Source organism: Rhinolophus ferrumequinum, chromosome 8 (assembly GCF_004115265.2).
Source record: "Rhinolophus ferrumequinum isolate MPI-CBG mRhiFer1 chromosome 8, mRhiFer1_v1.p, whole genome shotgun sequence".
In the NCBI taxonomy this organism is placed as follows: Eukaryota; Metazoa; Chordata; class Mammalia; order Chiroptera; family Rhinolophidae; genus Rhinolophus; species Rhinolophus ferrumequinum.
Window position 1 is genome coordinate 4,567,888 of NC_046291.1, and position 21,381 is coordinate 4,589,268.

The 21,381-nt window shown below is 50.9% G+C and overlaps 1 protein-coding gene across 7 annotated transcripts in view; it reads right to left on the bottom strand.

Moving 5' to 3' along the window:
- Nucleotides 1–10,757: 10,757 nt before the first annotated feature.
- Nucleotides 10,758–21,381, bottom strand: part of SH3BP4 (SH3 domain binding protein 4) — an 85,379-nt gene continuing 74,755 nt past the window's right edge. For all 7 annotated transcript variants that reach the window (XM_033112459.1, XM_033112453.1, XM_033112458.1 and 4 more), the window contains 2 exons: nt 13,563–13,751; nt 10,758–12,780 (listed from right to left, as the gene is read on the bottom strand). In XM_033112459.1, the coding sequence (XP_032968350.1) occupies nt 12,556–12,780; nt 13,563–13,751 (414 nt within the window). In that variant the 3' untranslated portion in view covers nt 10,758–12,555. The remainder of the gene's footprint in view (nt 12,781–13,562; nt 13,752–21,381) is intronic.

Below are 21,381 nucleotides of genomic sequence, written 5' to 3' on the forward strand. Positions count from 1 at the left end.
ACCACTTTCAGTTATGAAGATCACTGTCTCCTTCACTTGCTGGGGTTTTTGATCCACAGCAAAATGTCACCTGGATATGACCTTAATGAGGTACAACAAGGACCTTGGAGCCAGGCTGCCTGGGTTTGAATCTCGACTCCACACTTCATAGCTGTGTGACCTCAGGAAAGTTACTTAACCTCTCTGTGCCTTACTTTATCACCTGGAAAACGTGGATAATAATTGTACCTCTCTCACAGGGATGTCTCGAGGATCAAATGGGTTTAAAAAATCTCCAAAGTTCTTAGGACTGTGACAAGCTCAGAGAAAGCACTAGGTAAGTGTTGGCTGTTTTTAGTCTGGGTGGCATTGGAATGAAACTGAGGAGCCCCATGCTTCTGCAATGGTGCTGTTGTCCAAGGCAAGGAACACCAGGAGGCCTGTCTCTGGACACTCCTTGACCGCTGGTGCAGACACACTCATGCACCTGTGCACATACACACCATTCCACACAAACCTCCCAGGTGTATCCGAGACGATCGGGCCCACACTGGTGTGCAGGAGGCACTTCTGCCAAGTCCTGCCTGAGGATCAGCAGTAACCGAACGGGAGGAACGGGCGTCTGCCCACACCGTGCGTCCCACGGAGACAGGAGGCAGCTGCAAATCCCCACAGCCCTGGTCATTATCAGCCCCTGAAGCCAGCACTGGGTCAGGCCCAAGCCTACGCCTGCCTGTGGAACGCAGTCTCCAGCGGGCGATAGAAATCACTGCCTCTGACCAATAGGAAGTCCGAGGAGGCACAGGGCAACCAATAGGAAGCCCGAGGAGGCACTGGGCAACCAATAGGAAGCCCGAGGAGGCACTGGGCAGGGAGAGTCTTACCTGTTGCCAAGCTCCAACCAGCCCATTTATCCCTCTCAGCAGGGACAGTCCAACAAGCCCCAGTGACGTAGCTTGTGTCAGAGAAGACGCCTGGAAACAATTGCCTAGGTTTTAATTAAAGTGCGGCAGGAGGTGACTGAAAGAGGGACAATGCATGGAAGCCAGGAAGCACAGGAGAGGAGCTGTGGCTGCTGAACTATTTAGAAATCACAAAACAATCCACGCGCGTAACCTCCTACCCGGAAACGGAAATCATTTACGTTACTTTCCTGTCTAGTGTTTTACCATAAAATTTAAAAAATTGAGCTCGTCCTCACACCTTAGGGCACCTAAGAATAATACGGAAAGCCTGATAAAGTGCAGATTCCTGGCCCCCCACAGCATCTGATGATAAAGGCCTGGAATCTGCATTTTAATAAGCTTCCTGCGGTGATCCGCGGTGGACGGTGCTTGGAAAAACAGGCGAGTGGTTGCAGAGATTACGTTTGAAAAAATGATCTTAAATAGTTGAATTCTTCCATTTTCTCAAGATGACTAGGCTGGTACCCACTTCACCTCCTCCCAGAGCTATGGGTAGGAGAAAATATAGGGGAATCCAAAGTAATAATGATGTTTCAACCAGAGCCCTGTCGTGATCTGATTGACTTGCAAAACACCCTGGTAAGAGTGAATGTAACAAACATTTAAATAATAAAAAATAAAGTATTATATTTTGAAAATAATGATACTGATTAACCACCTTGTTTGAAGTGAAATGCTATGCAAAGCTCTTTCATTTAGGGAGAGAAAGCTGCCTGACTGCAAGAAAGCTATCCAATACTATTTTAAGCAGAATTTTGGAATATGTGACATGTCACAAACAGAAAATGGAGTTAAACAGAGTTGCTTTTACTTAGGTATGAATTTCTGCATGCAAAACAAATTTATTCTTGTTTTGACGGCTGGAGCCATCCTGTGCATGGCATGTGATACCGGCAGCAGTACATCTATGTGTATTTTGCACAAACCTAATATTTGAAGAATGATACCTATCTCCCAGGTCCTGGGAAAAATACATAAATCTCCAAGGTCTGTGTATGTTATTTCTAAGTAGGTCAAGTGCCCTGCGTTCCTCAATTCGCATTCATCACCTTTTCTGTCTTTAATTTTCTCATCTATCACAGGGAAAATGTGATAATTAGGAATACAGAAAAGTGTTTTTCAAAATGCCATGGAGAACTGGACTCTGGTAATTCAAAGAGGTTTTTTCTCGCACAGTTGTATTCTTCAGAATTCACCAGTTAACACAAAAATTACACCTTGCAGCACTGGCGTTTGCACACACAGGGTTGCACTGGTATGTTTCAATGTTATTAACACAGATCCTTAAGCTGAGTCGTCAGTGTGGATTTTTGCTATTGTCTTCCTTCATTCTGGAGATGTTGATTCTAACCAGGCTCAGAGGGAAAACTGAAAGGGGCTCAACTCTCCAGATCCTTTCTCTTCTAGATAAGGAGGACCAGGCCCTGTGATTGCTGGAGTTGCCAGGCAACCACCCTGTTTGCCCATCCTCCTGCTTCCTGCTTTGCTCAGGTGTCAGGGTGACTATTTAGGGAGGCCTGTGACACCAAGACAGCTCTCTTGAGGCTATAGATGTTTACCCAGTGTCTGCTATTCTCACTTAGGTGTGAGCATCCACACCTTGGGCGCGATCTGATTTTGCATTTGGAGTGGAGTGTAGAAAAATGTGTGGCGGTGTGAAAAACAAAGCACATTTGTTATTCCAAAGTATGAGCTTCAGCTGAGCTAAACATATGTAATATTAGAGTGGGAAGACCAGTGAACTAAAATGAGTAGAGATAGAACTTTCTAGAAAAAAATCTAGACTGGACTCCCCACAAAAGTTGTTTGATAAAAAAACCGTAGCTGCAATCACACATGAAGCTGTTCAGGCACTAGTCCGTAGCCTCCATCCCCCTACATGAATTGGTCTACAGAGCTACTGGGAAGTTGTTCATGCAATCAGCCATTCATCCGAGAATTTATTGAGTGTGACTTGGAATTTACTGGGTGTCAGTTGGGCACTGTGGCATCTGCCTCGCCCAGTTTACAGTCTTTGGCACAGGCGAATGCACAGCGCTCATAGAAAGATTCGGATTCTGTCAGTGGTGAGGGCAGAGGGCTGCAGGAGATCACAGGAAGGGCCGTTAGCACGAGTGGCACGTCCCAAACGACTCCCCAGAGCAGAATCCTGGAGGGACTCGGGTACATACATGCAAGCAACAGAAATTGGCAATGGCAAATTCTTCCAAAAGGAACTTATTAAAGGGTGACAGGGCAATTCAGCAGAGTATTGGGAGAGCTAAAAAGCACGCTCAATGCTGAGCTCGCAGGACTGGCATGATGAAGAATGTGGCACCGTATCAGACTCATCAACGATCAGGGCAAACGCCACGGCCGGCCAGGACCTCTCCCTGTGACCGCTGCCACCCTGTAGCCCATGCTTCTGCCACCGCCCTCGCCTCCTGCAAGCTGCTAAAATCTGAATCAGAGATCTGAGTGATGGGTGCTAGACACACACCTGCACTGATCTGCAAGGGAAGCTGCGAGTTTGTGTTTTCTGGGTTCCAAACAGAGCGTTCTCAAGATGCTGAACACCCAGAAAACACGACAAAGCCTCTGGCACGGTCAGGAGAGTGGTCTAGGCAGAAACAGCCACAAGTGCCAAGAGCCATGGAAATAGACGTTTCATCTCGTATGTGCCTTATTTGTCCAAAAACCCAGGTCTTGAAAGATACATGGATGTTTGTCATCGGCCTACATTTTACTTTGTCAGAAAAGGCATTAAAGCAACAACTACTACGAGTTACTATCGTTATCAATTAACAAAATAAAGGACATTTTAACACCAAAAAGAATGAAGGGCTTAATCTTAGGATCGGGAACAGTTATTTCATTTGCACAAATTTGGCTTAATGAAAATCCTCAGTGCACTGTGCTTGCTTCTCTCACTTTGCCTGTGGAGGTGGCAGTTTCATCAGGACCAATGGGAACCTGCCAGCTAGCATCTGCTCTAAACAAGGGGACCACAGGAGGTGGGGTTTAGGTAGAGAGGGGCATGTGTTTCCATTTTAGAACCATTCCGGTGGAAGAGGAGGGGACGGGGCTGGAGTTGCAGGTGTGGGGGAGATGACAGTGGCCAGAACTAAAACAGTAGCCCCAGAGGGAGAGGAGAAGAAATGAAAGTAGTTGAGTCAGAGCCTTAACGGTTAGTATGACGGGAGTGGGTACTGGAGGGGAAGAGCCCCGTGGATGACGTCAGGTGTCCACAGTATTTCTTCTCACTGGTTCTCTTGGTCTACGATCTTTCAGCTGCCCCTTACATCCTTCTAGTTAGAAGCAGGGTCCCAGAAGTCCTCTCGCCTCCCCACACCATCTCTGTCCTACTCAGCTGCCCTCCCCAACCACAACTGTTCACCGTCCTCTCCCCACTTCCCAGTAAAGCCACTCATGGACGCTTGGGGCCTCCAGTCCTGACCCAGCCGTGTCCCCAGAGGCCACCAGTCCCCCTGGCCTCCCTGCTTCTGCCCATCAAATGTCATACTGAGTTGCTTGTCCCTCTCTTGCCTCCCACCCCCTGGGGTCCTCTGACATCCAGGTCCGTCCAGCGGCTTTGGGACTCAGGCTTCTCCTCAGCTAATCCTACCTAACACGACCGGGGTGGGTGGGTCGCCTCCCCCACTCCATCCACAAAGCCCCCCACTCGCTGAGCACAATCCAGAACCTACGTCTGGCATCCCAGGTTGCTCACCCCTGGTCCACCTTCCCATCCCTCTCCTCACCCTGGCCCTCCCCCAACTTCTCTAAACTACCCACTAGTCCCCAAACTTCCTCTCAGCAGAGAGACCTTTCCAGGCTGCCCTGCGCCACAGCTCCCACCTCCCTCCAGGTCACAGTGTGTCACCTAATGTTTCCTCACAGCACTTACCTCCACTTGACTTTACACAGACTATTGATCTGGTTTGTCATCTGTTTCCCCACTAGTGTGGGCTCCATGGGGACAGGGATCACACCCCAGGGCCCAAAGCGGTGACAGGCACATACGACTAGAAGCTGCTCAGTCTATTAGTTAAGCCCTGCCCCTCCCCTTTCAGTGTCTTCTCAGGATTTCCCCTCCACCTTGGGTGTCTCTTCTCTGAATACTCTACCTACCCTCATTCGAAGCCCCTTCACCCAGCAGGCTTCCCCCTTTCTGATTCTTTCCTGATCCACTCTGAAGGGAGCCCTTCAGTCTCTCTTGAGTTTCAGGTACCTATGAGCTCCTGGGTCTGGACTTTCCTTATTGGAACACAAACTTCTGTGGGGCCAGGAACTAGTTCTCTCCCCCTTCATGGATCTCCCTTCACCCTGTGTGTGCCGACGGCGGGCATCCAGACAACACACACCAGCCACTGGCCAAGCCACCAGGTTGCCTGCCTCTCACCGCAGTTCATGCTGCACCCCCAGTTCTGGTGGTTCTTTTGCTGCCCCCCTCACCACAAAGGGAAAATTACATTGAAAGTTGTAGTATATAATACATACAACATGAGTATACAGGTATTTTTTTTTTTAAGTAAACCTATGGAAAGGGGAAATTAAGAAAATTAAGAAATGATAATTAAACAGTCATAGACACAACCGATTAATTTCTTCAAGTTCCCTTTCTCCCCTGTTATGTCGCATATCAGAGCAGCAAAGCTTTAAAATACCATTCTTGCCAACCTGGAGCAGAAAATAATAATACAAGCAATTCAAAACCAGGGATACAGCAAATCTGGGTGATTCAATTTCCTTAGGGTGAGTTTTTAATTGTTTTTAATAAGGGAAAGAAATTGCATCATTATTTTTATTAACCTCTAACTAAACATTAGCATTTCCTTCCAGTGTGCATGTAGCCAAGGAACCTCCGTGATATTACAAATGCCTTGATTTTGACAATAATCTCTAGATCTCAGATGATTTTTATATCCATTAACATTTTGCAGCAGTGTTCATCCCTACGGAGACTATGGTGGATATGACGTCTACTACTACATTGCGTTCTTTAATGCCTAGAGAGCACATATATTTCTACACCACAATTTTTTTTCTAAAGATTTTATTGGGGAAGGGGAACAGGACTTTATTGGGGAACAGTGTGTACTTCCAGGACTTTCTCCAAGTCAAGTTGTTGGCCTTTCAATCTTAGTTGTGGAGGGTGCCATTCAGCTTCAAGTTGTTGTCCTTTCAGTCTTAGTTGTGGAGGGCGCAGCTCAGCTCCAGGTCAGTTGCCATCATTAGTTGCAGGGGGCGCAGCTCATCATCTCTTGCAGGAGTCGAACCAGCAACCTTGTGGTTGAGAGGACGTGCTCCAACCAACTGAGCCATCTGGGAGCTCAGCAGCAGCTCAGCTCAAGATGTTGTGTTCAATCTTTAGTTGCGGGAGTCGAGGAATCGAACCGGCAACCTTGTGGTTGAGAGCCCACTGGCCCATGTGGGAATCGAACCGGCAGCCTTCGGCATTAGGAGCATGGAGCTCCAATCACACTGGGCCGGCCCACTACACCACAATTTAAAACTATCTTTTAGTGACTGCATGTAAATATAATTGCTTTTGTTTGTGACTCCAGGCTTATTTTATGCATGTACATCATTCTGAGGCGCCTACGGGCTTTACCAAGATACCGAAAGGGGGTCCATGGCATAAAAAGAGTGAAGAACCCTGAATCGCACTCCACCCCTAACTCTAATCCCTATTTGTCATAACCAGACTCTGGGAGTGCAGGGAACTGGGACTATAAATTTTTTTTCACATGAAAAAAAATTGTGATGAAATATACATAACAGAAGTTTGCCATCTGAACCATTTTTCAGTGGTTCACTTCAGTTCAGTAGTGCCAGGCACATCCATATTGTACAAACAATCCAGGCTGAGCTCTTTGGATGGAAATGACTGAGTCTTAAAAAGAAAAACATTGTTTATATGTTAATTACACCTCAGTCATGCTGAAATTTTTTTAAAGAACGAAAATTTTAGCTAAGTGCTACTATTTTAAATACTTAGGATTTTAGGGAAATGGGCACAAAACAGTAATGCCTCTCCGGCACATACATTTCAGAAGCCACCTGTGAAGGCGGGAGTGGAGGGACAGCCCATCTCATCCCATCCCAGAGCACAGCTGTCTGTGGTACTGCCCTGCTCTGGCTTTGGGCACATTTGCTCCTCATGCAACGGCTAGTATGCTGTTTTCTGTTTCTAATGCTATTTCTGAAGTGGCATGGGGGCACACCTGGGGGTGGACAGAACTGGGACTGGCCTCTGTGCCAGCTGGGCTTGTTTGCCCTCCCTGAGCTTCCATTTCCCCATCTTTGAAACCAAGGTCATCATGAAGGTTAAACGACACAAAGCTTTCGTAGACTGCAGGCGCGGAGCAATCGCGGGGCACTCGGTGACACTCCCTTTCCCCCCAAAAATCAAGTTATTTCTGACTGTTTTGGATGTGAGTCCATTCCAATCTATTTTATGTAAAAGCAAATTTATCGCAGCATAAATCATGGACCAGACTGACAGCATTTCCCTCATCAGGATATGAATCATTAGGAAATGGAATTGCTTTTGGTGTCCACTTCACTGAGTTCCACCCCTACCATGCATTCCTCTTTGAACCCTCCTTACAATGGAAATGGGTTTTGATGCACTCATTGCTGGGCGGGTTTTCACTTATTTTTCACATTGGCTGTAGACACAGCATGAAGTTCGTCCTCTCCTCTCTGATAGCCGGAGCCATCGGCACTCTGAAATGCATTTCCATTGCAGAGATATACGGTCAATTGCCTCACGCAACACTTACTCCATCAGGCTTTGCGGATTCAGCAATGACTTTAGACATGATTGCTGCTCTCAAAGGGCTCAGTGTGCCAGCTGACGGAAGAAAGGTGTTACAGCTGGAGACAGCTCAGAAAAAGGGAGGTTGAGAAGGGAAGACCGTCAGGTGGCTCCAGTTGTCAGACCACACAGCGGGAAGTAAGAGGGTCTCTGGGTCTCTCTTGTACCCCATGGATAGGGGAGCAGAGAGATAGCGGGCAGGTGTCCCGGGTGGGGGGAGGGAGTGACAGTAGCTTGATAGAAAAAAGGAGTGAGAGCAAAGGGAGAAGCTGTAAGTGGTAAGACACGGCAGTACTGGTCACGGCAGTAGGAATAGTTGGGATACCTACAGGCCGCTGGATCTGGTGCCCACCAGTGGGGAAGATCCCAGGACCCAGCCTGGCCTTCGCTGCTGTGGCCAGGTGACATGAGACTACTCAGAGGGGGTGGGGCTGATCACAAAGTAAACAATCGCACGCCCCGTTTGATAAGACTGCACAACAATCGGTGAAGACCAAGGCAGGAATTAATCACGGGCAAAACTGCTCTTCCTGGGAAATCAAAGCCCAGTTTTTTCCAACTAAATCTTTTCCCTGAATGTTTGGTCCTCAAGAGCACCTACCAATACCATAGCTTCATATGCAAATTGATGTCATTATCAATGTCAAAATCAACTTCGATAACGGACTGGGGATCTTAACAGAGCTTCTTGGACTGGCCTAGAGAACATTCAGTAAAACAGTTGTTCATATTCAGACTGGTACCTACCCATTCTGGATTTGCACAGGCCAAGAAAAAGAGTGTGACTAAATTCTTCTAATCTTTACCTGATATAATTCAGATGTGGTAGGGATGTTTCCCTTTCAAGAGCAAACCCCTCTCCCCTCCAGCTTTTATATTATAGTAATAATCTGGCTACGCTCTACCTGAGATTAAAGTCAACAGCCTGCTGCTATAACAAATAAGCCTCAGAGCCCCAGTAACCTGGGGATAAACTAGTCACAATCCAATAGAGACGTCACTGAACAGGAAGCGGTCAGGAACCTGGGATTCTGCTGAGTCGTCCTCATCCTTCAGGTCCTTGGAGTTGTTTCTGCTCCATCGGGAGAGCGGAGAACTGCCCGAAAGGTTCCATAGGCCAGGCTTGATGGTAGCCGTATCATTTTTGCTCACATTCCACTAGCAAGGGAGATTGGAAAATACAGTCTACCGCGGTTGTCTCCTTATCTGCTAGGAATATGTTCCAAAACCCCCGGTGGAAGCCTGACACCACGGATGGTATCAAACCCTATACTGTTTTATCCCATACATACACAGTTATGATCAAGTTTAGTTTGCATATTAGGCACAGTAACAGATTAACAATAACAGAAAAAGAGAACCATTATAACAATATATTGTAATAAAAGTTATGCGAATGTGGCACTAAGGGTTCCCTGCACACAAGCACTGTGATACAGTCCATGTGATCACCGAGATGGCTACTAAGTGACTAACGGGCAGGGAGCGTATACAGCCTGGAGACGCTGGACAAAAGGGTGGATGATTTATATCCTGGTCACAGTGGAGCAAATTTTCATCACACCACTCAGAATGGCTCGCAATTCAAAACTTATGAATATTTCTGGAATTTTCCATTTAATATTTTCAGCCAGTGGTTGACCTACCCGGAGGGTAACTGAAACCAAGAAAGACAAAACTAAATTTGGGGGGCTGGGCTACTGCAGCTGTTTCAGGAAGAAAGTGGGTTTTGGTGAATACAGCAGTGCCTGTCGGAGTGGTTTGCCCTTTTAAGAACAACCTCCCTCTACCCCTTTGGCTTTTGCATTACCTTGGGTGGAGGGCACCGAGATAGATCAAATGGGATTCCTTCCCCTTTCTCCCAAGCAAGCCACATCCAAAGACCGTGTGCAGCAGGCAGTTAGGGGTTGAACTGTGTCCCTTGAAAAGATATGTTGAAGTCCCAACCCCCTGCTACCTGCGACCTTATTTGGAAATAGGGTCTTTACAGATATAAGGAGGTAAAGATGAGATTATACTCAATTCAGGTGGGCCGTCATCCATGACTGGTATCCTTATAAAGAAAGGGAGGTCTGGAGACACACACAGAGGGAAGGTGGCCATGTGACATCTTGATTTTGGACTTCTGGCCTCCATAACTGAGAGAGAATAAACTTCTGTTGTTTTGAGCCACCCAGTTTGTGGCCCTTTGTTATGGCAGCCCCGGGGTTAAAATCCCCACCTCTGCTCTTAGCTGTATGATAGGATCACGCTAATGATTTTCTCAATTGCAAAATTGGTGTGAGGCCTCCGCTGGCAGGTGCTGGCAGGACTGGAATGAACATGGAGACAGAGGGGCTCTCAGAGGTCACCCTCGCTCATCTGACATGCCCCACACCACGGGAGGGGTCAGCCTCTTGTGGTCCCCTGTCCCCTCTCTCAGTGCTGTGCTGCATACCCCCTGCACCGCTGGTCTGGTCTGGCTTTGGGCTAGCTCGTTCCTACTCGGCCTTCAGATCTTGGGTTACAGTCACTTTTCAAGGAGGCTTTCCTGAGCCCCACGCCTCCCACCACCTCCAGGTGGGGCTGGTCTCCATCAGTCACTCTCCCATCCCATTTTCTCCCCGGACAACAGTATTCCTAGGGCACAAAGAGGGGAGGGCCGGCCAGTGGGAGTCCTGCGTGCTGCAGCTGGTCCCTAGGGACGATGCCTGACACGCAGAAACGGCTCAGTCCTAAACTGTGTATTGTGGGATTGGGAGTGCCAGGGACACTGGGCCAAGAAAAAGGCAAGTCATCCATTGAACGCTTTGGGTGCTCTGGGCCACACTGATACCCCCTGGTCAGCGAAGACGGAGACCCTTGTTCCACGAGTAATTAAATTATTAGCTAACCCAGCCGTCACACTGTCATCCCGGGGTGACTGTTAGGGGAGGAGCCATTGTCCTATGCACAGACATTCACACTAGGTCGTATTTCAAGTTTGGTTGCGTATGGAAAAAACACACACACACTTAATAGGTCAAAATATCCAAATAAAATTTACTGCAACTTTTGTAGGATTTAATTTGTGCTACAAGACATGTTGCATAGGAAACTATTTTAAGCCCCTGAGGAAAAATATCCATGGTTTAAGGTGCAACTGGTTTTGTTTCTTCTTTGGGGAAAAGGTGAGAGATGATCTCTGGAACAAAGGCGGACAGTCGAAAAGCAGGATTTAAGGTTGTTTCGTGATGACTGGGGAATTGTGTATCTTGGTTCTTGCAGCATAATATACATAGTGGTTTTTGTGTGTGTGTGTGTGTGTGTGTGTGTGTGTGTATTGTTTTTTTCTAGCCAGTTGATCTTCAGTAAATGAATCAATAGAGATAAAAGAATGTCTCAGCCCAACAAGCGGTTATGCATTGATTAGACTAAGTAGTTAACATGTTCTGAGAAAGCAGAAGACGAGGAGAATGAGATTTGGGGCCCCAAGTGGCCCAACATCACGTCATACGAGCACAGGGCGTGTCCTGGCACACTCTTGGGGACCAGCTCTGTGGATCCGCCAGATACTTCTTCAGTTCTGCTCCTTATTCCTTGTAAGATGCCACAGCTACAGTGCAAGCATAGAACTCAACAAGGCAAGTTGATGTACAACCAGAAAGGTCACCAATACAACACTTTGCCAAGTCCTAGATTTTACGTGGGAGATATTTTCATTTTCAGAACATTCCTCCTGCTCAGATAATCTATATTATAAATAAAAATGGCTTCCTGATACCATCCATTTCCAAGGAGACATGGGACACAGCAGGAAGGCAGAGGGGTTGAAGTTTAGATGAAATGAAGTGGGGTTTGGCAAGTGGCAGCAGGCACCCTTGCACATCAGCACAGGGTGTCCTTTGTGGTGAAGTTTCCTTCATAGCCACCGGGAGGGCGGAGCTCTGCAGGAAGTGCTTCCCTGGCCCCAGGGAGAAACTTGATGATGGCATCTTAGCCCACAGGGACCACCTCACTCACAGCTGGCACCGTTTCTTTTGAATGACTAACTGCATACAGGAGGGGCCATGAGGAACTTCCCAGCTGCGTCCTCATCTCAAGGGCACCAATTACTTGTGGGGGACTTAGTGTTGCCCACAAAAAGGTCCACGTGTGCCGTGGCTGGTCATTTACTGCACCATGAGGCAAAGGGACGGAAAACAATAACAAGAGGGGACAGCAGGACCCAGGACGTTCTTCGGGAGAATGCACTTGAGCTGTACTGACTGAAAAACCATGGTTCCTATCTGATTTCCTCTTTTACGAGTATGGAGTGGAAAAGGTCCAACACTCCAACGAGCATCTTCCTTCCAGTGCTAGGTGTTGAAATGCCAAGCGTGCCTGGGAATAAGAAATGCCCCCAGTGACTTTTAAATACATATATACATCTGTCACATAATTTAAAAAGGTCTTTATAGAACATAAAAACTTCAACAGCATCTTCCCCTAAAGTTGTTTTTGTTTTTAATCTTTACGGTCCATTAAAAAAGTTAGATACCGCCTTTCGCATTTGTCCCGTGCCCACCATACTTTAAAAAAAGTGACTTTAAATTTAAACGTATACTTAACAAATAGAAAGCTATCTGATTGGCAACGACCTGCAGTAGAAATTCCCCTCAGGCCTCCCCGCCGTGGTAGCGGCGGGTGGAGCATGGCATGTGGTTAGCCCTGGGGTGCCGCTCCGGCCCGAGCGACCCGGGATGTGTCTGAGTAGCTGGCCTTCCTCCCTCCCCAGTCCACGTGACTGCACAGGCATCCAGGACCGTCAGAGGATGCGCCCCCAGAGCAGCAGCAGGTGGGGGGACCTGTTCAAATCACAAAGTCGTCCTGGTCTGCAGGACTGAAGGCGGCCGCTCTCAGAATGTCCAGGGAGTTCACCAGGATCAGGGTACCCGTGAGGTGTTTCCAGCGCTTGGTGATGGGGTTCTTCATTCTGTCCAGGCCTGTGTGCAGCTCCTGGATGACATCCCGGTAGCTGTCCCCGACCTGGTGGCTCCAGGTTAGTAAGAAGTCATACGCGGGTTTCCACATGGCCTGGATGGTGGAGTCGTCCAAAACAAAGGGAAGGGGAGAGGAAAAAGATTAGCGGGCAGTAAGAGACTCAATCCCATTACGTGCCCCGGTTCCTCGGCTCCTTCTTTATGCTACTCTTTTAAAAAAGAGTAAAACAAATGCAAAGAAACAGGAGGAACCGTCTGTCCCGGGCCAGCACATTCCTGGGACCATGCGATGTGCGCGATACTAGCAGGTATGTAGCACATGGCGTCCGAACAAACAGAAGACTTCTCTCCTGACAATCCCTGCGGCACTTTTGATCTGTGGCATTTATTTAGAAATTCACCATGTTAATAAAGGACACCCTTATGCTTGGGACTTCCTGCTTCCTAGGTCTCTGGAAGCGTAAAGCGACCTCCACACACAAGTGAGAGAAGAAGGAGTCTCTGAGTAAGAACCCAGCCAGCCCTGGCCCGTACACCCCAGGTATCCATCCAGCAGGGTCCTGGGTAGAGACCCAGAGCACAGCTGATCTCAAAGGGCTCCGCTCGTGCGTTATTCAATCGGAATGAAGACGGGGCTTAGCCTGGGATGGGCAGTTCTGCCCATGCGATTCCAACTTCCCATTTCCTGGCAGAGTCAGAGTGGGACTCATAACTGTCGACCCCAAGAAGGGTGAGACCAGGCTCCGCTCACTGAGAGCCCGCTGTGTGCTGGGCACACGCGCTCCCACTCAGCTCATTCTGTCCTCGTAAAAACGCTCTAAAGTAGACACTGCTGCGACTGCATCTCCCAGGCCAAGGGACACAGCCCCTGCTCACCTCGCTGTCCACGACACCGTTCCTGTCCCGGTGGGGAGACTCGTACGCGTCCATCTGCTGCTTGGACACCTTGGCCAGCTTCTCGGCCAGCTCCCTCCAGCGCTGCGCCACCTCGACGGCCGTGGTCAGGAGCACGAAGTCCTGGATGAGTCTGACCACCAGGCCCTGGCAGTCCAACTTCAGTAAGGCCTGTGGAGGAAGGAGCAGGGTGAGAGGCAGCAGCGAGGGCGGCCCTGGCTGCCCGCGGAGTTCCCTTCCCGGGCAGAGGCAAGCGCTGGGAGGCCCAGGAAACGCCCCCGGGCCCCAGCTCCACTGCGACTCCGGAATGCAGGATAAGCCATGATTTGCAGGGTGGACAGGGTTTACCAGTGTCCTCCTTCAAAACCCGTGTCCACCTGGAACCTCAGGATGTGACCCTATTTGGAAGTAGGGTCTTCACAGATGTAATTAGTTAAAATTAGGTTGTTCTGGATTGGAATGGATCCCTCATCCAATGACTGGTGTGCTTACAGGGAGAGAAACAGACACAGAGACAGAGGGAAGAAGTGCAGGTAAGGGCAGAGGCAGAGATGGGGTGAGGCGGCCACAACACTGGAGCAGCCAGGGGCCGGGACAGAGGCACGGATGGGGCCCCCTCACCCACAGCCTCCAGAAAGGAACCGACGCTGCCGGCACCTCCAGAACCGTGGCAGGATACACTTCTGTTGCTTTGAGCCTCCCTGTTTGTGCTGCTTTGCTACGGCAGCCCCAGGACACAAAAACACAGGGTGAGTGTGGAAGACAGGTGTTCATCCTGCTCCCACTCCCAATGGGGCAACTGGGAGCCAATGATGCTCTTGGCTAAGAGACACGGCCTGGCCTGGGCTCCAGGGAGGTGAGCTGGACCTGCCGAGTGTGACCGCTGACTCGGCCAGAGGGAGCGCTCCATGGGCACAGAGCTGCGGGGTGCCGGACTCACATCAGCGTCTGCAGCTCTGACTGAGACCAGGGGCTCAGGTTTGGGGGACACAGTGAAGGCCCCCATGGAGGGGAGAATAAAGAAAGCAGAAGAGGTCGAAGGCTGAAACAGGGCACACCACCAAGGCGCATTTTCCAGAATTAATAGCATTGCTCTTCGTCACAGTTGCAGGAACTTTCTAGTGGCCTCTTTAGGACAGGGATCATTAACTATGGAGGGACTGGGGGGGGGAGGACTGTCAATCACCCCGGGAAGGAGGGACCGGGACAGCCCTGCTCAAGTCCCTGCTTGGCCCTGACAAGCACGCGGCCGTCCTGGGACTTGATTCCTTTCTAGAAAAGGGCACGCTTCCACAACACAAGGCTCAACCGTCTTATGTATTCTCTGCAGCCTCATCATTTCCGGCATAAAGAAACGCAACCAAAGCAGCTGCACAAACCAGCAGGTCCACTGGTCTACACACGTGAGACGCATACAGGTTGTCACCCCAGTTACCTGAAGCTGCTGGGTGTCACATAAGTGGGTCTGGTGTGACCCTAATTACGGAAGAGGCCAGCACGGTTAGCGTGCGGCTTTGAGGTGGCCAGGATGTTGTCACCGACAGGACCCCAGGAGGGCAGGAGAGCACGTGCTGGAAGTCACTGTCCTGTACCATGGACACTCCCCCCCTGTACTCACCCCCACTCTCGTCCACGGAGCCTCTAACACCCAGCACACCCCAACGATGGGAAAAGACTTGGCTTCCTGGGCAGCGAGCCTCCGAGGCACCCCTGGAGATGGTCTCTGACAGTCTCTTGGGACTTCGGATAGGTAAGGATGAGACCAAGGAGATGCAGGAACAGAAGCTGTCACCAGGCCTGGCGTTCTCTCCGTCCCTCAACCCTCTGCCCCAGCACCTCATGTCAGTCACTTCAGGACTCCACGGATACGGTGTTACAAGCAACAAGCCAACAGCCCTTCCCCCACTGAGCCAAACACACAGCTCCCGCAAGTTCTCTGCTGCTGGTTCTGGGAAGAGGCTGCAGGCCCGAGTCAGTGTTACAATGTGCCGGACTGCTTCCTTTACAAGAGAGCAGCTATTTTAGACTGGGCTTCCTAATCTATATTTTATGTTTACTTGGGGGAGCCTAACAACACGAAAGAGCAATGACTTCTCTGGTAAGAGCATTAGCTGGGCTGGGTGACTCAAAAACCTCTGAGACCCCGGCCCCTCAATGCCTGCAATTTAAAACACGAGTGACGGTGACAGATTACTCTGATGCCGCCCTGGATCACACCGGTTGGCAACTAGCAATACATGGGGCAGGCCAGAAGGGAGCTGCGGGACCACATGGTCCTTTTCCGGGTTTGTTTGTTTAATAAGCTACTATTACTGAGTATTTCCAGTGAGCGGGACACTGGGCTCACCCACAGCTCAGAAGCCAACAGGAGGCAGGTGCCTAACTCACCTCATTTTGCAGGTTAAGCTGAGAAGGGGACGTGAGGGGCTCCCACACCCGCTGAGAATCAGAGGCAGATCCTCCAGGCAGCCTGGCCGGCCCCAGCTCTTACCACTGTGTGGGCCGCACGCTGTCTGTGTTACAGACACCTGTAGACTCCACGTGGCTGCCCAGGGCCCTCCCAGATCGAGGTGACAGAGGTGGAGGGAGATCCAGACCTCTTAGTCCTCAGTCCAATGGCCTTTCCAGCTCTGTAGGCACCACGTGACATCAAGAACTGAAGCACTGGCCTGGCTTACGTTTCATTGCAACTTCTGATATTTTAACACATGATGTTTCCATTTGAATTTTGATATATTCAAGTGAGGTTGTTTAAAAAACTTCAGGGTTTATTAGCTTTGAATTTCAAGAGATATAAAGAGTGCCTACATATGTGTTTATGTGCATGGGGGAGGGATATGTGATAAATTGGTGAAATTTCTGATTTAGATTCTTTTGGTGTGGAGTGGTTGAAGCCCAGACCCACGAGGCAGGCAGGCTTCCCTCCAGCCACGCTTGCTGTCCTGAGAGGGCGTGCGGGTTGACCACAGGACACAAAAGGCAAACGCGTGTGTGCTCAGCTGCCTGCCTCAGAGGCGGCCTCGCTTTCTTATACGACACGCCAGTCACCTGCTTCCGGCTCAGGTCATTCCTGGAAGAAACGGTCCAAACCGCTCTCTCCCCAGGGGCTGTGGGCGCAGGACACACAGGTTCTGAGAAATGCGAACTGTTCTCTCTGTCCACCTGTCCACCGCTGGAAACGTGAGCGTGGACCCCGTCCAGGGCAGCCCAGGTGCCACTTTCATGGAGCAGGAAGGGTGTACGTACTCACATACATGCATCATTCAGTCCACGTGCTTCAGCCGTAGCACTTGACACCTGTAGGGCTTTCAAAATACTTTTCTGTCGTTCTCAGGCCTTGCTCGCCCCAAAGTGACACTTGCTGCCATGGAGCCAACACGTCTTCTCAACTCCCTGCAGTGGGCCTGCAGCTTCCAGAATATCGTCATGGAACAAACGTGGATGAGCATGCAGGCACACACGGGCGAGGGCATCTGGAAAGGGCAGACGGAAGCCGTATGCCCCTCCCAGACCGAGGACCAACAGCACCTGCGCACACCGAGTGTCCCCGGCCTCCATGGCGGGCACAGAAAGCTACCCATATACACGCTCGACTAGGAGAGGCAGAATGTGGGACGGCACGTGTGGCCACAGCCCAGGGGGCTGAGCAATCACCACAGCACACGCCTCTGGGTCACCTCTGGGAAGACCTCTGCTTTTGCTTTTGCTCTTCAGCACTGCAAAATATCAACGCCAAAGAAGCATGAGCTGTCTTTACAAATAGAAAAATCAATGAGGACTATTTTCATTCTGGAAAAAAATGAAACCCAGGCGGAGCCAAGCCAGCTGTGCAAACCCAAAGACCCCTGAAGCCCCGAAGGTCACCGATGAGAACAAAGGGCATGAAAACAAACAGCCTGTCATAAGCACCGTAGGGCAGGTCCGCGATGCAGGTCGGACCGCAGACCCCGGGCCAACCAGCCATCCAAACCCTACCTGCCGGGTGAGGAGTGAAGAAGGGAAGGGCTGGCTGCAGAGCGAGCCTCTCTCACTACGGGCTGCCAGGTTTGAAATCAGATGGGGGAGGTAAATGGCCAAGGAATCTATGCACAAGCTTGTGAGGGTGTCCCCAATCTGGCAGCCCTTTAACTTGGCCCGCATCTGTCACCTGTCACCTGTCACCTCTGCTAAAAATGAACTGCCCACTAGTTGTCTTAACAAGAGTAAATCCAGGATGACTATGAAAATTAGGTCCCTACCCTCGGGCGTCGTGGTCCTCTGAAGGGATGACACGCAGGGCTGAGCACTCGCTGACTGCCACCTGAGTGGCTCTGACCCTGGGACACACCTGGACTCACAGAAGCAGGGACGCGGGACCCACTGGGACCCCGTTCACTTCCCCCAAGACACTGAACCCCTCAGTGCCTCTGGATGAGGAGCAGCACCACTGGCCTACGCGGCTCCTGGCCACCACCCCATCGCCCCACGAACCGTTATTCGTGCCCCGCCGCGCTCCTCTGCACCCCTGCCCTTGCCCACGCGGTGCTCTGAGCTGACAGCCCCTCCCCATGGAGTGGGTACCTGCACGGCCCTCCGGCGTCACCCCCCCTGTGCCTTTCCCTGGTCCCCCCACCCCAAGGAGGTCCTTTTCTTCGGGGCCCATTACAAGTCGGCCTGGCGCTCGCTGACCCTTCATAAACCCCAGTGCCAGCAGCACCCCTCAGCACCGCGCCGGCACCAGAGATGCCCAGTGAGCGCTGAGCCAATGCCCACTCCTGCCGCCTGCGCCAGCCCTTCCTGGCTGTTAGACGCAGCGGCCACACACCTACTGCTCAGCGGTCCCTGTCCCGCCTTTGACAACAGACTCTGACTTCAAAAGCTCATCAGACGTGTGGTGCCCACTCCAGTGTCTCCCCAGGGGTCCATTCAATGCCCTCTCACCCCCAGGGCTCCACCCCCCCTGCTACTGTCCTTGGAGTCAGCCCAGCACCACCCCTCCCCCCACTTTCAATGGTCTGGGGCATCCTTGGCATTGGATGGCCAACGTCTGTCACTGACAGGCATGGCTTCCACTGGAGAGCTCGGCGGACCGGGGACAGAAGGGTCATCCTCCGGCAGAGGTCACAAACCACTTGAGTGAGAATGTGCAGAGCACCCCAGGAGGCCCACGTGTCACACAGGAGGCCTCGCGGACAAGCTCTGATACGGAAAATATGCACTGAAACAACAGAGAGAGGGAATGGAACCAAAGAACAGAAGCATGATCTGACCACAGCAGGCTGCGTCCAGGTCAGATTCTCAGCCTGCACCATCCATTCATTCATTCACCAAATGCCAGGGTCCTTTCTCTCGTGGATTTTGTATTCAATTGGGGTAACAATAAGACACATGAATCCGAGTACACAAGGCCACTTCGGATTTCAGAAAGCGCCGCGAGACGACAGTAAGACGAATGATGAGGTGCAGGCAGCCAGAGGCACAGGGCAGCTTTGTCGAGCGTTGCGGGAAAGGTCTGAAAAGGTGAGGCTTGAGCCGGTACCTACCTGAAGGAGATGAAAAGCCAGCCACGTGAAATCAGAGGTGGGGAAGAGAATTCCAGACAGAGGGAATAGCACGTGCAGAGGCCTGAGGCGGGGGGCAGCGAAAAGGCCGGGGTGGCTGGTGTGCAGGGAGCACGTATGGTCCACAAGACGGGAGGCAGAGGAACAGGCCTCACAGCCGGGGTGCACAGGAAGGGGCCCGGACCCCATTCTGATGGCAGTGGACAGACGGGCAACTCTTATTTGATTCCTTTCCTTCCCACCTCCCTGCACATTTGCGGTCCAACACCTTCACCCCGTCTAATTCATTTAATCACGGTTTCCAAACCAAGGAATCATTATTAAACAGAAGACTAGCTTCACGACCAGCGTTTAGGGAAGAGGGGGTCTGGTTGTGACAGGGTGGAGGGGGGCAGGTTAGATCCATGGTTGAGGTTGTAGCAAACTTGACTGCTCCATGATTTCTAAGTCCCTGGAAATAAAACACCTGGTTTCCAGGGACTCCTCAGGCACGCTGGGATACGTCAGTCTGTGGTTTCTAGAAGTTTGGCCAACCATTCAAATCTGCTGCAAAGAGATGAGGAGGAGATAGTAACCTTGCAAAACCGGTTTCACTTCAGCACCACAAGTCTAACCTTGCCTGAGGCCATGCTCCTGCCAAGATCAAGTTTCATTTCCTCCTCTCTGGGAGTCTGGGAGCCACAGGGGGTGTGGGGCAGGCAGGGGAGGCCGGACACACACACACTAACCCAGGGAGGCCACCCAAAGAATCTGCTCTCAGAGAAAGACTCCCAAGTTGGAAAAAGAGAGCGATCATGTAAATCTTCTGAAAAGAAATGAGGAAACGGAAGTAAAAGCCACCCCCTCAGACATTTTTCCATAGCTGGGAAGGCGCTGCTCAGGTGGGTTCATTTTCGCCTGCGCCCATTCTGAGCAAGCGTTTTTTAGCTGTAACGAAGGCACAATCGATACTGTTCATGCACCATTGAAAGCACGATTCCACTACTGATGGAGAATCCCAGCCTGAGGCTGGAGAGAGGGAAGCGCGTTCCCCGCCCTCTGTGCCAGGTCCATCCATGGAGCTCAGGCCTGACAGGAGCTTTCTTTCCGGAACTGATTTTATAGGCGGGCCAGCGAGCTGCGCCCTGAAGGGAGTCCTCACTGTGGGGGGCCCACACCGTGTCTAGGGGATTCCCTGCTGCCTCTGCTCACCCCAAGCCATGGCAACCCCGAGTCCTCTCCACTACAGCTGCCATCACGGATGCCACAAAAACCTCCTGTCGCCAGGGTCACTTCTCTACCCACCACCACTGAAAGTTTCCAGCTCCTTCCTCCGGGCAACGTCAGGTTCTCACTCCGCTCCACGCGCCTGGCACGTTAGATTGCTGTGGGCCACTGCCAAGGGGTCTTCCTTCACGCCCAGCTCCCTCCCAGGCTGCTGCACACACTACCTGCAGCAGTGGCCATGCCACAGGGCACAGTACCCACCTGTCCCCTGGATCCAGGGGGCGGCAGAGAAACGTGTGTGCAGTAAGTAGGTCAACACCTGGCTGACCCGTTCCAAGAGGCACTCACACCAAATGGCAGGTCCTGAGGGGAGTAGACGTGGCAGAAATGGCACCAAACGTTACAAAAGTGAGGAGGCAAAAAGGGCTGTCTGCAGCCGGTGGAACACGGAAGAAAAGCATATGACCAAGTCCCACAGGTTTTCCCATAGGAACAAAAACTAGAGATGTGTCCTTCTCAGGAGGACGGGGAAGGGAGCTGAGACGGCTTCTAGCCTAAAAAGACGTCGATAGAGAATGTCCAGCAGACTCAATGACAGATGCCAAGAGGACCTTTTTAAGCTTCTCCAAGGTCACTACCAGAGTATAACCAACTTGTAAGAGTGGGGTTGCCTGTGGGTTGTGGGACTGGGGCAGAGCCAGGCCTCTGGAGCTCTGAAAGGGTCCAGCGCCTGCTTCCCAGTGGGCCGGTGGACCAGGGTGCATCCGTAATGTGACACCAACTTCCCCCTTTTACTTCTTAGGATTCTAGTTCCCAGTTGCGCTGGCAAAACAGACTGTCCTCCCCCCCGACCTGAACACACACAAGAGGAGGAAGAGGAAAGAGTAACACAGAGAGACGCTGGACGCCTTCAGTGCGACACAGAGAGCGAAACGCACATCAAAATACAGACAGACTTTGGGGCAGTGGTTCGTAAAATTTTTGAGTCATAGATCCTGTTGGGAATTTGATGAAAGTATAACTCTTCTCCCAAGAGATCAAAACAGAGCCAGTTG